This window comes from Rhodnius prolixus, unplaced genomic scaffold (genome assembly GCF_049639745.1).
Source record: "Rhodnius prolixus isolate KJV_2025 unplaced genomic scaffold, Rpr scaffold_6, whole genome shotgun sequence".
NCBI lineage: Eukaryota > Metazoa > Arthropoda > Insecta > Hemiptera > Reduviidae > Rhodnius > Rhodnius prolixus.
In genome coordinates, this window is record NW_027411634.1 from 36,258,190 (window position 1) to 36,275,353 (window position 17,164).

The 17,164-nt window shown below is 31.6% G+C and overlaps 1 protein-coding gene across 9 annotated transcripts in view; it reads right to left on the bottom strand.

The window, feature by feature from the left end:
• LOC141460047 (uncharacterized) overlaps nucleotides 1-17,164 on the bottom strand; it is a 45,886-nt gene that overhangs the window by 12,221 nt on the left and 16,501 nt on the right. For 3 of the 9 annotated variants that reach the window (XM_074139677.1, XM_074139678.1, XM_074139679.1), the window contains exons 3-6: nucleotides 11,687-11,839; nucleotides 7,307-7,396; nucleotides 5,940-6,017; nucleotides 1,524-1,607 (exon numbers count right to left, since the gene is read on the bottom strand). In XM_074139677.1, the coding sequence (XP_073995778.1) occupies nucleotides 1,524-1,607; nucleotides 5,940-6,017; nucleotides 7,307-7,396; nucleotides 11,687-11,839 (405 nt within the window). Of the gene's footprint in view, nucleotides 1-1,523; nucleotides 1,608-5,939; nucleotides 6,018-7,306; nucleotides 7,397-11,686; nucleotides 11,840-15,454; nucleotides 15,476-16,091; nucleotides 16,395-17,164 lie in introns of those variants that run through there. The other 6 variants (XM_074139683.1, XM_074139682.1, XM_074139684.1 and 3 more) reach the window with 6 other exon arrangements.

The following is a 17,164-nucleotide window of genomic DNA, read 5'->3' on the forward strand; positions in this document are numbered from 1 at the left end:
TTGTAATTGTTTCATTTTTTCCAATCCGCAAAACAGTCATTTTGTCACTAGTTTTTGTTGTTTCTTTTGTTTTGTATTGTGTTTAGTCTTTAAATGTCTAATGTTAGAAAAGTTTCTTCAACATTCTTTGTAACCACTTCATCGTTCGGCTACTTACTCCAGAGCTGGTGCTGATGACTGGACCGATCAAGTTTAATATCGCTCCAGAATCTGAACCTCCTCCTCCCCCTTCTTCGTCGTCGCCCCCCTGCGAATATTATTAAAATAGAAAAAAAAAAAAAAAAAACTGTTTACCTATAATCCGTGGATTTTACTGGATTCACAGTGCTATGGTCTTTAATCCAGTTTTTGTTAGAACGTGAAACTAGATAACATACCTTGCTATTAATTATGTGCGCTTCGCTGCTTCTTGATACTTTTTTGTGAATTTTTCTTCAGTGAGATGTTAATGATTTCATTCTTAAGTTATTTATATTACTTATCATGAAAAAAGCAAGATTTTTTTTGCCATGCATGCTTATAATAAGTGCTTTGTTAACTGCATGCTACATTCAAACCCAGTCACTTTCGTTTGCAAACAAAAATAGCTTTTATTGAAATGAAAATGAATGGAATAGGCGTTTTTTTAACTGAAATGAATACTTAAAAAATAGTTTTAAGAGACACAAACAGTTCCATCAAGGAAATAAAAGGAAATAATTTGAGAAAAAACAAGAAACAATACAATACAACAAAAAACATAAAGATTGTCTAACAAAAAGAAGTTAGCGGGAATGATTGACAAACAAAACTTTTTGTTTCAAAAACTTTTCGTCTTTTTCTATTCAAACTAAACGAAGCAATAAATTCCTCAATGGCTAAGTTTGTGTTAATTACCGAGTACGTGGAGGTGTCACGAAGTAGCACGGTCACGACTGGACTACCTGCAACCAAAATTTGGGCTGTTGAAGAGAAGGTGGTCGTAGAGATACAGCCCTGGACGATTCAACGCCTTCAGACCCGTTAGCGAAAACACGACGGCTATCCTCAGGATCATCCCTCCACCTACGGTTCTTGTAGCTTTTGGGTTGATGAGGTAGTTCAATGATTTCTCGTTTTACACCAATAATATATATTCTATGACAACTCTATAAGACAATATTTTACCCAGTTTCATTAAACCAAGATGCAGAGTCAGCAGGTGGTGGACAAGGATTCGATACTAGTCACAACTTAGAAAATAAACTCTTAATCCAGAAATAATATCAAAATGTCTGAACAAAAAATAGACCTAATAAAGTTCAAAATCGACTGATGACAGCCCTCTTATCAAATTGTTAGTTGTAAGCAAGCTGATTTTTATTTTGTTTTTCACGGTTACATAATATTTACATATTTCAAACATATTTTTGAGAATGTCATTTTTTGGATGGATGGACAGATGGAGGGATTTATAGATTTTGGCAAAAAAAGCTAAAAAAAAAAAAACAAAACATTGAAAGTGACTTTGGGTTTTCTGTGTTAATATCTAAATAATTACTCACAGATGCAGAACCTATTAAGGGTATGATCAAGTTGATAATCGAATCAAGACCTGAACCTGCATCACCTCCATTTGAAGAGTCACCCTGTTTTGCATACATGTGTTTGTGCACTAATTAATAATTCTATTTTACTTTTATATTAGAGAAATGATTATTAAACATTCTGTTGTCTAATTTTATTGTGAATGCTCAAAATTACCACTTTTGCTTTTTCCATAAGTTTGCTATAATTACCTTCATGAATAAAAATTAAAAACAAACAGAATGTTACATTTCTCTTATTTTTTCAATTAGGTTTTTTGTTCCAACAGTTTTGCATTTAAGCAAAAAATGTGCACAAGTGCATTGTGCATAAATTTTCTAACAACTTCACCCAATATTGGCACTTCTAGCCTGAAAATATTCTAAATATATTAAGCTGACTTTGCTTTCTGAAAAATACCTGAGTGCAAAAACTACAAGAAGTCTGCTTTGTGCTTAGGCCCGGTATTCTGAATTATTTATTATGATTCATTAACTTCATTATGATTCTCTTATAAACAAGATGTTGCTTCATGGACATAAAAAAAAAAAGTATAACAAGAAGAATAACAATAATTAAAGGGCATATCTACTTTTAACTATGAAAAATAAAGACTTTTTTCTTAAACAATTGAACATTAAATTTGGATTTAGATATTCATTTAATATACTGAAAAAATCGGGTAAATTTTAAATTTGAATTTTGTAAATTTTGGTGTGGAAGCAGCACGCTTACATGAACTTAATTAAGAAGTATATCTACCAGAAACTTAATAGTTTTTGTTTATATTAAGGATAAAAAGTTTTCTACACGAAATTACATACAGCAGTCACTATTTATCTAAGACTGACTAGTATCTTAATGAAGCAAGAATCACGAAATTGCAGCTTTTATAGAATCTTATGGAGGAGCTTCGATTTCGCCAAGAGTATTAGTAGTTCTTTTAGAATTAATTAAAATTTTTATTGAATGTCAACTTAAAATATCCTTATTTAAAACAAAAGAAAATAATAATAAAAGGAACAAAATAATATTTTAATAATGTGAGTAGTATAAATTTACTATCATTAAACAAATGCTTCAAGTCAAAAACATTCCCAGGACTTTTTCTTTTAAAAATACATGATTTTCATGCAATTTATGCTTTATGTTAAAGAGAGAAATACTATAATAAAAGTGTATTTTTCCTTTTTAAGAGAGAGAAATTTCTCAGTTAAAAAGTAACCATGCAAATAAAATGGTACATAAAAAAAGAAAAAATATGTATAATTTTTTTCATGTAAAATTTATTTATTAATATTTTAGATTTTGTTTTGCAATAGATATAAATAAATTTAAAAATAAATTGGATATTTATTTTTTACATAAAGTAAGAAACTTCCAGAAAAGTTATATTTTAGTAAATCCCGTAAATAAACGATAAAATTAAAAACATTTTATTTTCCCGTTCCTTTCTAGTTTTAGTTTAATATTAATATATTACTAAGCTGTTACAGAAAAACGATAAATAATGAAATAAACTATGAAAACTTAAGAATTTAAGTGAGGGCAAAATTTAACGAACACGACATACTGTTGTAAATTCGAGCGTAAACCATTTGCTTTTACTAAAAAGTTGCGACGATTTTAAAAATAGATCTCTAGAATAGTACAATTAAGTGCTTTAACTTTATCACCAACAACAATCTGAAGATTAAGAATGACAAGCTCTATCCATTGGTTGTAGAGTTTTGATAAGAACTGTCGAACTTTGCTCATTCCTCGAACATAATACTTCGCAAGTTCTGATCAATTAACATTACCAGCATGAAGTCAACAAGACACCAAGATGTTCCTTCTCTTAAAGGTAAGAAGTGAGCCGATGGAAACTCCTTTCCAAATGCGATCTCATCAAAACGGTTACTTAATGATTCGCTATGAGAATTTTGTTAGAATTCTTAATCAGGAATTGCTAAACTAAAATGATTTTTCTTGTGGGTAAATGTTGTTCATCTAAGGTCTGATTAGAAAGATGAGACCGCAAAGCTATCTTAGCTTCAAACTCTCTTTTTAGCCTCAAGCTGTCTACTCAGTGTCAACTGGTCTCCGAGACTCAACCCTCTCATCTCAGTAGAAAGAGAGTAATTACAAAAATTCCTAGAATGATTAGGAAAGCACTTAATAACTGGGCTAATCACTCCAATTTACTAGAATTGATTCTGCACAAAAAACAGACATTCAACTAACAGCTGGAGAGTTGATGCTACTTAGCTTTTCGCTTAGCTAGAAATACACTGGGCCAAAAAAGTCTGTGAACACTAACCTAAATTTTATTACTTTTATTATTATCTTATTAGAAACTTCTTTTATTTTCAAATGAGATATACTATTCGATAGAGAGAAACCAGAGTTTTCATTTTATATTCAATCTTTTATTTTTGTTCAGCAGGAATATCACAATTAAATGTTTAACAAAACAACACCCCAAACGAATGCAAAAAAAGTCTGTGAACACTTTGCAGAAATAAATCAATCTTACACATTGTACGTGAATTATAAATTTTAAAAACTTGTAGGACCTCCTATGTTCCTAATCACTTCCAACAAGCGAGCTTTCATCGATCCTAATAATTTTGTGGTCGTCAATGTTGGAATTTTATCCCACTCTTCTAAAATAGCGTTTTTTAGTTGTTCACGGTTTCTTATTCCTCGTTTATTTATTTGGCGGCTGATTTCATCCCACAAATGTTCTATTGGGTTAAGGTCTGGCAATTGTGGAGGGGTGTTTAGGCGCCAGAGTGTATTATTTAAAAGCCATTCCCGAGTTTTTAGTGCGGTATGTTTCGGGTCATTGTCTTGTTGGAAGACAAACGTTCCCTCCAACCCTAATTTTTTTGAATTTTCGTTTAAATTGCGTCTTAATATATCCACATACACATATTGGTCCATCATACCATTAATTAGATCTAACTTGCCCACTCCTTTAGCACTCATGCACCCCACACCAGAATGTTGCCTCCCCCATGCTTAAAAGTAGGCTTCATATTTTTCATTTTCATAGCTTCATTTCTTTTTCGCCACACTTTTTGTCGTCAATCAGACCCACATACATTGAATTTCGACTCATCTGAAAAGATTACGGTTTCCCAGAAACTAGAAGGCTTAGAAACATATTCTTTCGCGAAATCCAATCGGCGGTTACGATTTATTTTATTGATTAAAGGTTTTTTCCTCGGGACTCGACCGCAATAATCGTATTCATGTAATTTATTTCTAATTGTCTGTGGTGTTACGCTTACACATAACCACTTGATAATTCTTGACTGATTTTTTGAGCGCTTGTCCTGGGTTCTTCTCGAACAGACTTCAGAATTTGCCGTTTATGAAAGGAATTAAGTTTTGGTGGCCGTCCACTGCGTGGCCTACTAATCACATTTCCGTACTTTTTAATTATATTATGCACCGTTAAAGGGTTTTTTTGAACTATCTTCCCTATTTCTCGAATACTTTTTCTTTCATTTCACAACGTCACAATAAGTTCTCGAATTGGTCTGGGAACTTCCATATTAGTGGTTAAATATGTACTAATTAGATTATTTATTCACAGAACTGACTGTAGTGGTTTCTACAATACAATAGAGAACTTTCAAACTTTATTCAATCGTTTTTCTGTTTGTTATCTTAATGTTTTTACATATTTATACAGCTGTTCACAGACTTTTTTTGCATTCGTTTGGGGTGTTGTTTTGTTAAACATTTAATTGTGATATTCCTGCTGAACAAAAATAAAAGATTGAATATAAAATGAAAAACTCTGGTTTCTCTCTATCGAATAGTATATTTCATTTGAAAATAAAAGAAGTTTCTAATAAGATAATAATAAAAGTAATAAAATTTAGGTTAGTGTTCACAGACTTTTTTGGCCCAGTGTACATATCTGACACCTACAAAGTTATTCATTAAGATTCAGGTTTATAATAACAACAAAAACAATGCCAATTAAGCAGCAAAATATCAGTATTACGAAATAAGATAAAAATACATCTGCTGTTTCGACATATTTTTTCTAAGAGAGAACCCATATTATTAGATATTCTCAGATTTGTTAAGTATATGTAGAAGGAGACTCTTCAAGACTGCTGCTGGTTTACTAAAAATGACTAAACTCTAACAGAAATCACCGTAGAAATTTTGAATAATCACTTATTGTCATTTAATTTTTAATCTAATAGACTTCTGAATAGACCGCGTTTTATTCGTTGTATTGAACAATCATGCAGTTACATTATTGTTTTTTTTTTTTTTTTTTTTTTTTTTTTTTTTTTTTTTTTATCTTTAAACGTTGTAGATGGTCAGCAATTTTGGAATTTAGGCTCTTTATTGGTTAGTACAATTTTGATTAAATCTATACTTACACCACCGCCAGAACTGCTACCCAAAAGTGGTCCAATCAAATTCAAGATGGAACCGGAATCAGAACCAGCTGATGCTTCCTATTGTTAAATGATATAAAATAAGGGAACTATAATTATAGCTCGATAATTTGAAAAAAAGGTATTTAGAATTAAAGTAAAATCAGTAGCTCATTTGGCATTTGTTGGTCAGGCCAAAGTAAAGTAAATTTTAAAAAATTAAGCAAAACAAATGAAAACCCATTTTAAAACGTAAATTGCATAGTTACCAACCCTACATAATGTCGTGTTTTGCCTATTCCTTCCTGCTACAAAAAATAAAAATAAATAAAAAGCTAGAGGAGAACCTGAATGGTGCAGTTGCATAAGATAATACCCAGATTCTGAATATAGCTACCAGTTCTACTTTATTTACAAAAGATGCTAATGACTATTTCTAGAAAGCAGGACAATGTGCTGAGTGTAATAATTTTCTAGCATTATTTTTCAAATATGTTTGGCTCCAATGACAATGAAGGATGCAGTTGGAGCTTCGGTGCTTCCATAACGGCTTTCAACCTGGCTGGGCCATATGCCCGACCACAACCAGATGTCTACATTTCATTTTCACCTCTCCCACAGCCTTGTATTTCAGTAACGGTAATAATAGCGGCCAATGGGTTCACCAGAAGCACGATAATAATCTCGAGAGATCAAAACCTTATTAATTCTGACAATTGTTATAGCTTTCCTCAAACAAAATTGACAAAAATTGAAGGAGCGCCACAGCTTTGATGTCGACGGCAGCTCCTGCCGATATGATAGCCATCCGCGCGTAACAATACCGGCATTAATCACAAAATAAGTTTATAACAGTAAAGCTGAACGTTTTCGTTAATATCAGGTAAAAATATGTTTAAACACAATTAAAACCAATCAGAAAAAACAAGTTAAGGTATTTTTCTTGGAGTATTAAAAAATTATAGCTGCAGTTTAACTTGATCCTCCTCAAATTGGTGGCAGATACACGGCTACTGTATAGGTAGATAGATTCGACACTGATGGAATTTAGTGGTTAATAAATTTCATCATGAAGAGTTATTAATCTAGCTAAGAAGTAATTAACTTTTGAAAATTAGCAATAACTCATTCTATAATGCGCAAGCACTGACAGTTGAGTGGCATTCGTACCTTTTTTTCAACTGCAGAACTTAAGTTAGCATTTAAAAATATTGATAGTTTCCAATTTCAAAAATTGGGAAACAAAAAACGACAAGTAAAGGAAGAAAAACCTCCAGCAATACGAAAATTAGAAAATGAAAGTCCCGGAATTTTCTTTAAGATTAATGTGTCATTAAAAATCATTAAAACAAAAAGGAAACAGCTCTTACAGCTCCGCCTCCACCACCGCCGCTGCTGCCTCCAAGTAGACCATTCAACAGCTGGACTGCTCTCTTATCTCTTTTCAGTAGTTGTTCCACCTGAAAAATCAATCCAAAATATTAATAAAATTTTGCACAATTATTAGTTGAAACATAATAAAATAAATACAACATAATTTAGTACCCTTGTAAAAAAGTTAAAGACTTCCTACCTTAAGGATCACAAATATAGAACGGGAAATAGAATAAAAAGAGAGTAGAGTTGTCCGTTTGTATTATACCTCTAACTAAGCTCTTGATGGGTAACATTTCGTCGAAGAAGGTTGGCTTGGGTCAAGAGAAAGGAAATCATGCTGGAATGGGTCACATGGATTGGTTATGACGGCTCAGCACCAACAGATATGATGGGATTTGACTACGACAATGATGATTTACCTGACAGTTACCTTCAATTTCACATAATTTAACAAGCAGTGTTGTTAATTGTTTAGAAAAGAATTACACAATATCCTTTTTTGATAAAAAAAAAAAAATGTTTAAAAAAACCCAAGTGTAAACACATAAACACATCATAATATGAAGAAGCATTACGCATCACTGAAGATGAGGAATAAAACTTCATTATAAAAATATTTTGTTCATAGTTTCAGTTAAATGAATTTAATTAGGTTAGGTGGTTAGGTGATATATACATGTAAAAGAGGCTGTCCTCAATGTTCACTGTGCACTACAACTAATTAATAGAATATTAAGTAATTTTGCATAATGTTAAGGAAATATTTAGTAATAAACACGATATGTATATTTCGAAATGTATATATAAATAATAAAAAAAAAAGTATAAAATAATTAGTTGTGAATCAAGATTTAAAACAACAATGATTCGAAGGGAAGGGATTAGCTATGAGGTTAGCATACTGGACTCCCACGCGGAGGTCCCGGGTTCGAATCCAGCAGCTGACCCTTAGATTTTCTCTTCCTAGGAGCTTCTTACAGCTCACTGTCCGGTGATGGACAGTGTTGTCTGTAACGAGAGAACACTGTCCGGAGGCCGGCAGTGCACTGGAAAAAGCTCCGGGCGCTAATAACCTCAGCTGTTGATGCGCCAAAAAAAAAAAAAAAAAAAAAAAAAAAAAAAAAAAAAAAAAAAACAATGATTCGAAAGAAATATAATTGATGGTAGAAGAAAATCTAAGAGAAATGGTTATGAAATAAGAAACGTGAGATTTAAATGGCCAGTAAAAATTGCAAGTTTTATCTACTATAATTCAAAATCAAGTGTAGTTTATCTTTTTTGCTTTTCTTTTTGTGTCTACTGAAAGTTCTGTCACAATATGTAACGTTTTGAAATAGTCTGGTGTGACCAGTTATTCGGATCACAAGTAAAATGCTACTTGATCACTTTTATTCTTGTGACATCATCCACTATTTTGTAAACTTTTATTTATATCTAATACAAATGATAATTTGATATAACGAGCATGTTTTAAAATTCGTTTATTTTTATTTGTTCAATCTAAGTAAGGGACTTTTAGCAATTTTGGTCTGCCACTCTCCCTCATTGTTCACGAAGAAGTCTCAACTTCGGGAAAGGGAGTAGAAGATAGTTAATGAATGACCAAAGAATTTGAAGCACACGGAGAACCGCGACAACACGCAGCTGAATTGGATAACAAGAATAAAGGCAAATAAGGAGACTTAATTCCGAACATTTTTGCTGAATTTTCTAAAATACTTAGGGCAGATTAGGCTTCAGAAAAATGGCTCTCATGGAAACATACGCCTAATCGATGGACCACGTCACGCTGAGACATTACAAGATTATTCTTCTGGAAAGCCCTGAAGAGATGCCATAAACTATTTTCCTGGCAGAATGTATGTTTAGCTGAAAAGATTACTTTCCTGGCCAAGTTCTGTCTCTAAAGTAAAGAAATATCTGCACAGGTAAAGGGGATAAGAACCCGCTAAGCTTCTGGAAATGCAGAAGTAAAGTTCTGGAGAAGCTGAGTTGTTACTCTTCTTATAAGGTGGTAGTAACGGGAGTAATACCCTAATTGAAGAATTAAAATCTCTTTGTGTTGAAATTTCTTAACTGTTAAGAACCTATAAGCAGACTGGGTCTTAAAAAAACAACTTATTATAGATGTGAAACGCCATGTAAGAAATAAGTACAAAATAAAATTCTAATTGCATGTTAATTCACGTCTAACATTAAGAAATAATCGTTCATAAACTCGGTCACATTTACAAAATTATAGGCAATGCCAGGGAACTCTGCCCCCTTGACTCTAATTGATTTTCTTTTACACTTTTTTTTTTTTTTCTTACTGCAGAGGGAGTAAGTATTGGATGTTGAAGTAATGACAAATTTTCAAAACTGTAAAGCTTTTTATTGGTATAACAGTGCTGTCTGCCGTTCCAAGGATTTTAACTTGTAACAGCAGCTCTAAGTAAATTCTACTCCTCAGATTGTTTAGAATTCCTCTTAATTCTCAATTAATTGATTCATTTCTTTGCAGTTTTTAAACCTTGTTTAAAACGTAAAGAATTTTTTTTGAAGAGGACGTACCAAAGGGATGGACTATTTCGAGAGAGGGGGAAGTGAGAGAGAGAAAAGAATTTTTAACAACTTAACTTCCATTTTAAAGATTACACTTACGTAATAAATTTGACGGCATTTCATATTTTAAAATATTAATTCCGTTGTACGTGCACAATTCATCACAGTTTAATTTTGGATAGACTTAAAGCAAATATTCTGTTCATAATTTAAATAATTATTTAAATTCACAATAAATGGGATACCATAAAGTATGGGTAATTTATTACAAACTTCTCGTTTTTTTAGCTCAAACAATTGATTAATTTTGTATTTAACATTTTTTTTTAACAAACAATAATTTACAATCGATTGTGTTCAGTGAGAGTAGAGTCACTAGATAAATTAACGTTCATTATGAATGATGTCTATAGTAATTATTTTTTGTTTTTGTTTTAATTCTTTTAAACGTTTAATTTTGCGCATGCATGATTATCAGTTAAAGATGATAAAAATGAAAGTAGAGATTAAGAAAAGTAAAAGGAAGAAGATTCAACAAAAATTATAAGGAAGTAATTTAATAAATAATATATGTATATTTTAAATGGAATGTTTCATTGTTGCAAAAGTGAAATTTCTTTTCTTTTAAAACAATATAAACATCTCCCTGCCGTACCTATTAAATATTGTGATAATTCAGTGTAATAATATTACAATAATATAGTTTGTTCTAACGACTATAACTATAATTTCTTCAGCAGAGTTCTAAACCGAAAGGTTAACTGGTGGTAGTTTATTTAAATTTAAAATATATAACTGCTGAGATTCTTAAAGGAGCGTCTGTTTCCTGTTTAATTTTTGCTTTCTCTTACTGACTGCGTTGTTTCTTTTAAAGAGGTTCCCTCCACTTATTGCAACGCCACATTTTCAAAGAAACAGTTTGCACGAGAAATAATCCGATAAACTGTTCTAGGTAACTATTGAAAAGTTATGGCATAAAAAGAAGACAATTAAGACAATCCTTCTCTCTCTTTCCCTAATGTAGATTAATATGATCCTAATAAAAGTCGGCAAAAGAGTGTTTCACATCAGAACCCCAATCCTGCGCTGCAAATAAGAGTTAAACCAGTTAGATACAGATAAAAATATCCTAATAAAGCGGCAGAAATATGAAGATCAATTTGGTCATTACTCCCCACTACCACCGCGGCTACTGGAGACCATTAACTACTTTCTAATATTTCTCAATAAGGTTTGAGGTTTACCTTGAAAGTTTTCAGAATTTAATTAAAGTTTTGAAATTTTTTTTGGAAAGAAATGTAGCTCTAAAAATGGATACAGACTAACAACATTGACTCATAGAACTTGTAATTTTGTCCTGTTTAGTATAATTCTGAAATCCCCTTTTGAATTTGGGGATACTCAAGAAAACTAAGTTTTCCGATTGAAATTCAAATTACCCACCAAAAATAATGTAGAATATTCAAGGGTAATACCACGAGTTACTCAAATTTACTGAACCAAAGTAAAGTAATGCCTATTTATTCAGGTAGGCTTTGCGTCCAATTACCAAATTTAGGTGTCCAGGACGGAGTCGGATATTTCTCATATTTAGGGAAGAAATTCCCACGCGGAGGTCCGGGTTCGAATCCAGCTGGCAGATCCTTAGATTTTCTTTTTCTATTCTAGGAGCTTCTTACAGTTCACTGCTCGGTGATGGATAGTGTTGTCTGTTACGAGAGAACACTGTCCGGAGGCCGGTAATGCAGTGAAACAAGCTCTGGGCACCAATAACCTCTGTTGTTGACGCGCATTAATTCATTTAAAAAACCGGAAGCTTTTTTAGATACCTCTTTTAATTTTTCCGTCCTCTCAGGTGAAGGCTCTTCTTCCAGCGTTTCAGCGGCTGCTTCTAGTATCTTATCTTCAGCGGCTTGTTCCAGTTTTATACTGTCTGCAAGTGTTCTCAACATTGCCACCTTTATTACTTCATTTTGAAGATCCTGTAAGGAGGAAATTACAAATATTAGTCAGTTAAAGATGTAAAATGAAGAAAATTATGGTAGAATAAAATAAGAAAGAGATATGCGAAGTATAGCATATGTCTATATATAATTGGAGGAGTTGGGACTTTCCTGCTTTCACATCAAAGTAGAATTGATAAATCTCGCTTTAAAACATTCTGGTAACATCAAAATCGTTACATAAGTAGGAATGCTGACCTCTCTGCAGTCTGGGATGTGTTATTTAATATGAACACCCGCCGTAAGAGGTCAACCATTTCAGACAGCTGCAAGTCTACTACTATTTATATAAACCTAAGTTTTCTAGTAATAGAAAATTTTACAGCTTCAACTCTTTAATAGTTTATAACCTCACCTCAAACGTAATTAATAAAAAAGTTATTGCTTAGCTAGAATTTATTATATAGTTTATAGAAACTAAATCAAATCTAATAATAGTAGTTGTGATAATTATGTAGTTTAGTTTGACCTTTTCAGTGCATATTTTGAACTAAATTTTGTTCGCAGGTCTTGACAAAAGGTGCAAAGATTTAATAAATGTTCTTAATAACGGCCACGTAAAGGTTTAACAACGTAATTTGTAGACTAAATTTATTTAATAAGTGATAATGATTATTGATTGATATTTTATTAGTGTTTGGTATAGATGTGCATAAATATAATCAATTGATAAAAATTGATGCTAATTTCTTTAACACTTATTAATTTAAAAATTATAAGTTTTTACTTGAAAAGACCACTTTCAGTGATATAAGAGATATTTATAACTTGTTAGTACAGCAGCAGTGTTTTAATTTTAAACTAAGGAATCAACGAGCGATTTATTAGCTGACAGGAAGATCGTCTTAAAACAATCAACCATATGGGCTCATTAATATTGGTCATTAATAAATATAATAATGGTAGCCCTCTCACCAAACTTGACACAATTAAAATTTTCAAAATTCTTACTGAAATGCCTTTAGGACAAAGCCATCTCATGACAATCAGAACTGACTTCGTATATGCAAAGTTTAGAGGAAATATTCAATATCATTTTACTAATTCGAAACGTAATTTCAGCCTTTCACTGTTTTACAATATATAAATGGTATGTTGCCATGACCATAATCGAATTTTTCTGGAAAAATATTTCAAATAAATTTCGATCTCCATGAGTCTAAAAAGTAAAAAAGAAAATCAATGGAGTCATTTCCGACCAAAATTTTTAAAAAAAGTACCAAATGTATTCAGTAAAATGGGACCTAATCAACTAACAATGCAAATTATGTTTCTAAGTTAGATTGTTCAAGTACATAATACAGACCATTCTTAAAAACCAGTTATTGGGACTTATGGGACCTCAAAATCAAAATTAGTGGTGAAAACTTCTTACAGAAAATTTGACACGATCTCAAGAGAAAAAAAACAAAACCTCCACCTCAAAATAAGACCAATCAGAAAACGTACTTACAGAACATTGAGGTCAAAAATATTAATTTTATGTTGTAATATGTAAATACATAATATGCAAAAAATTGTACAAATCATTGGATAATACGTCATTAACTGTAATTATTACTGGTATGGTTAGTTATGAAGCGAGTCAACTTTTTTTTTTGTTTCTTCTAAGAGAAGACAGATTTGAAAGATTGAACAGCTTATTTTAGAATAAAAAGGAAATGTTCTAAAGAGGGATTCATAAAAAATAAATTGCTAAATGCAAATTTTACTATGTTCAAATTCTTTAATTATAAAAGCAATTAAATAAAATAATAAATTGTGATATAAAATCTCCCCTCATCACGCCAAAAAAAAAATAATCATAGATTACTTAATAAATAATTGTTGAAACCTTGGACTAATTAAAATTGTAATGTTATCTGTAGGTAATTACTACATACAAGAACAATCTGTTTTTAAAATATTTATTTAATTTGTGGTGCTGAGTACCAAATTTACGTGGTAAGTCAGAATAAAGAAGAAAGATGAGCACAGGTAATGCCTAAGGTTACATGATATACTTACTAACAGGTTTTGGTATTCTACAATAGATCTTTCATTTCAATCATTTTTCTTAGACAATTAGCTTTAATGCAGCTCTGAGGGAAGGATTTCGTGTAGGTCTTCCTTCAAAAGAATCATTTCATTTTGAGATCACGGGTTCGAACAAAAAAATGATAGATTGGAACTTTAAAAATTGTAGTAAAAGAAAGTCATGTGAATAATTTTTTTTCTCAATATTTTATTATTTTAAAACGAAGCCAAATCAATCGCATTTTCGTCAATCAGCATCTCATCTCTGATGATCTTATGACTTGTTAGGTGAAAACACTGTTCTTTAACAGCTCCTTGCAGTTACCACCTAATCTTTTGACCTAGTCATAAAGAAACAATTTTAATCATTTATTTAAAAAACGAAATAAGACATTCTTCACGCTACAAACTCTATTTAAGTCTTAAAAACGTAATAATAATTATTATTTAAATTACAATTTACTTTCTACAACTTTGTTCTGTACATAACATATATTTTGTAACCCAAGATGTCGTACACTGGTTTAGAAAACCACCATTTTGACCCAATTTCTTAAGCAGAATTCCAGGAAGCTGTTTTATATAACTTGTCGATCATTATAATATTATAAACTTTTTTAAAAAATAAATAAATAATTATTTAACCAATACTTCACCTATTTTGTGGAATGCATTATAGATTTATTTTTTAAACAATAAATCTGGGGAGATCATTACATGATTTTCTCTTACAGCAATTTATTAAATATTTTAGGAATTATTTTGTTGATAAAAATCGCTAAAAACCTCAATAATTTATTTAGTAAAGCGGCCATTTTGTACAAATAATTTTCCTAAAATTCGGAGTTCAAATTTATACAAGTAACGAGACCGAACACTGCACTTAAGTAACACTTTAGGGGGAAGCTTAAACACGACTCTTCCCTAGAATTGCCTTCAGAAATATTTTCCTGGCATAATGTTTCAAATAAAAACTATAAATCTACAAATATGTTCAATAATAGTACGAAGCCATACAACACTTAATCTACTGGAATAGATTCTGATCTCCAGGAATCCAAAATTAGGCTCGATGAGACAACACATTCTACCAGTCCTAACAAATACTTCTCAAACCTGAAACATTCTAAAGATAAATAAAAAACATCCTCCTTATTCAAAAGGGAAATTCTTCAAAAAATCATTAATCTAGTGTAAGAAGGAGAAAAAACAAAGATGTGTACGAACTGTACTGAGAAGCAGATACAGTAAAGATTAGAATGAGCTAATTAACTGGAGGTCATATGATTGGATTGAAGAAAAATGTGATCGCAATGAGGACTTTGGATGTTGAGGAATGGTATAAACAGAAAGGTGTGTAGAGCCAAAAGAAATAGGTGGCTAATAGTGTTGCCAATGACGCAAAAAATCTTATGGGTACCCGCAATTGGAGAGCAGCTGGAGAAGACTCATTGACGAGTCCAGGATCTATCAAGTGTTGTAGCGCCACGAGAATAAGTAAGTATAGGGCACACTCCATAAACTAAGCTCCTTTGATGAACTATTAACATGGCCAGAATCAAACTTTACTTTACTCACATGCATGGTAGTGATGGAGATCCAAAAGGATTTTTGACAGTGCAGATCTGGTTTCCGTATTAACACTAATCTAACAATAAAGGGTCCAATCATTTACGTGATAGGTACACCACTGGAACAGAGAAATAGGGCTCAATAAAACTTTCTCGTTACTCGAGATTTATGAAAAGTTGTAATAAGAAGAAAAGGTTCACGATCTTCGGTTATATTTATTGTAGATCTACCTTGACCATAGCACTGGAATCAGCACCCGGCAATTTTCATCCAAATTGGGACTATTCAAATCTACTGTAAAACAACATCTCCACATTGCTGAGGAAAAGATCTTGTAATGGTCTTGGCATCGAGATAGCTGTTAAAAACTTATAGCACCATGGACTTCGGAGTGTGGGAGCTTAATATCCAATCCAGTTGTATTCGATTTCCTTAAAAAACTGCTCCAATGTAATTTTTTTAAAATTTGCTTCCTACCTATTCACATAAATTAGGTCTATAAGTTTTATATGAAACATTTTCCCTGCATAATTTACTTCTGAATATTTCAATGTGAATCATAACTTATGACATTTTAATGACCTAGAGGTCTTAAACGTGGATAATGAATGTGCGGGAAATTCCAAATTTGAAAGATATTTACCATCAAGTTCAGTTTTGGAACAGATTACTGAACTGCTAGATCCATAATATATATGCTAAAGAACGAATACGTCACATTTTTCGCTGACGTCTTCTATTTAGAAGCGAACTACATCCAAAAAGAGAATGTTAAAACAATATAAAGAAATAGATAGGAAATAATTACTTGTTACGCACTAAAACATCCAAAGATAACGAACCCTATCAGCAACATCTTATTTAGAATAACATTGAAGAAACCTTCTTATTACATAACCTAGTATACACATACAAATATCCAGTGACCTAGTGGCACACTACTGAACTATATTATAACACAGATTATTTTAGAGACATGCAACTATTCAATTTAATCTTATGTATATTGCTTAGATTTACTTTTTTCCATTTTCTTCTGTTTTCTTAATAATTTACTTTCTTGGGACGTATCACTTTTCTGTCGTAAGAGCATGTATTGAGTTTGAATAATTTTGTGTGAGTGCTTGTTCATGTTGAGAGTCAAAATTTTTATATATTAAGAACAATAAGTAATTGTATGGCGATTTTTCGTGATTGCATGCTGATGTTACATGTTGGAAGTCAAAATGTTAGAAACTTTTTAACGATATGTCTAGCAGAAGACAGCTCAAAGTTGAAGACCAAAGTTGGTTTGCTGCATCACACTGCAAACTTTGTTTACCTTCCCATATTACCAAGAGGCAGAATTTGCAACGTATAACATTTTCATTATTGAGTTTTCATTGGAAATACAGTTGTTGAGTCCCCTTGAAACTAAAGTAAATTTTTAAGGAAATAGACTAAGAGTGTGTATATATGTGACCAAAATAAGAAAATTCGAAGCTTAAAAAAATCGAATGAAGCCAACTTTTGTATCCATTTGTTCCTCAATGGGACTGGACATTAACTTAGCGATAAAATTTCTTTCAAAAAGAGCTTTAACATTAATTGTGGGTTAGGGTAGTTAATTGTCAGTTTTACTCGGTCAACTTCAGGCCTTTGAAATCTATCAAAGTATTTTGTAATAATTTTAACTTTAAACACATTTTGTCTTCAATCAGAAAATTCTGACATTGA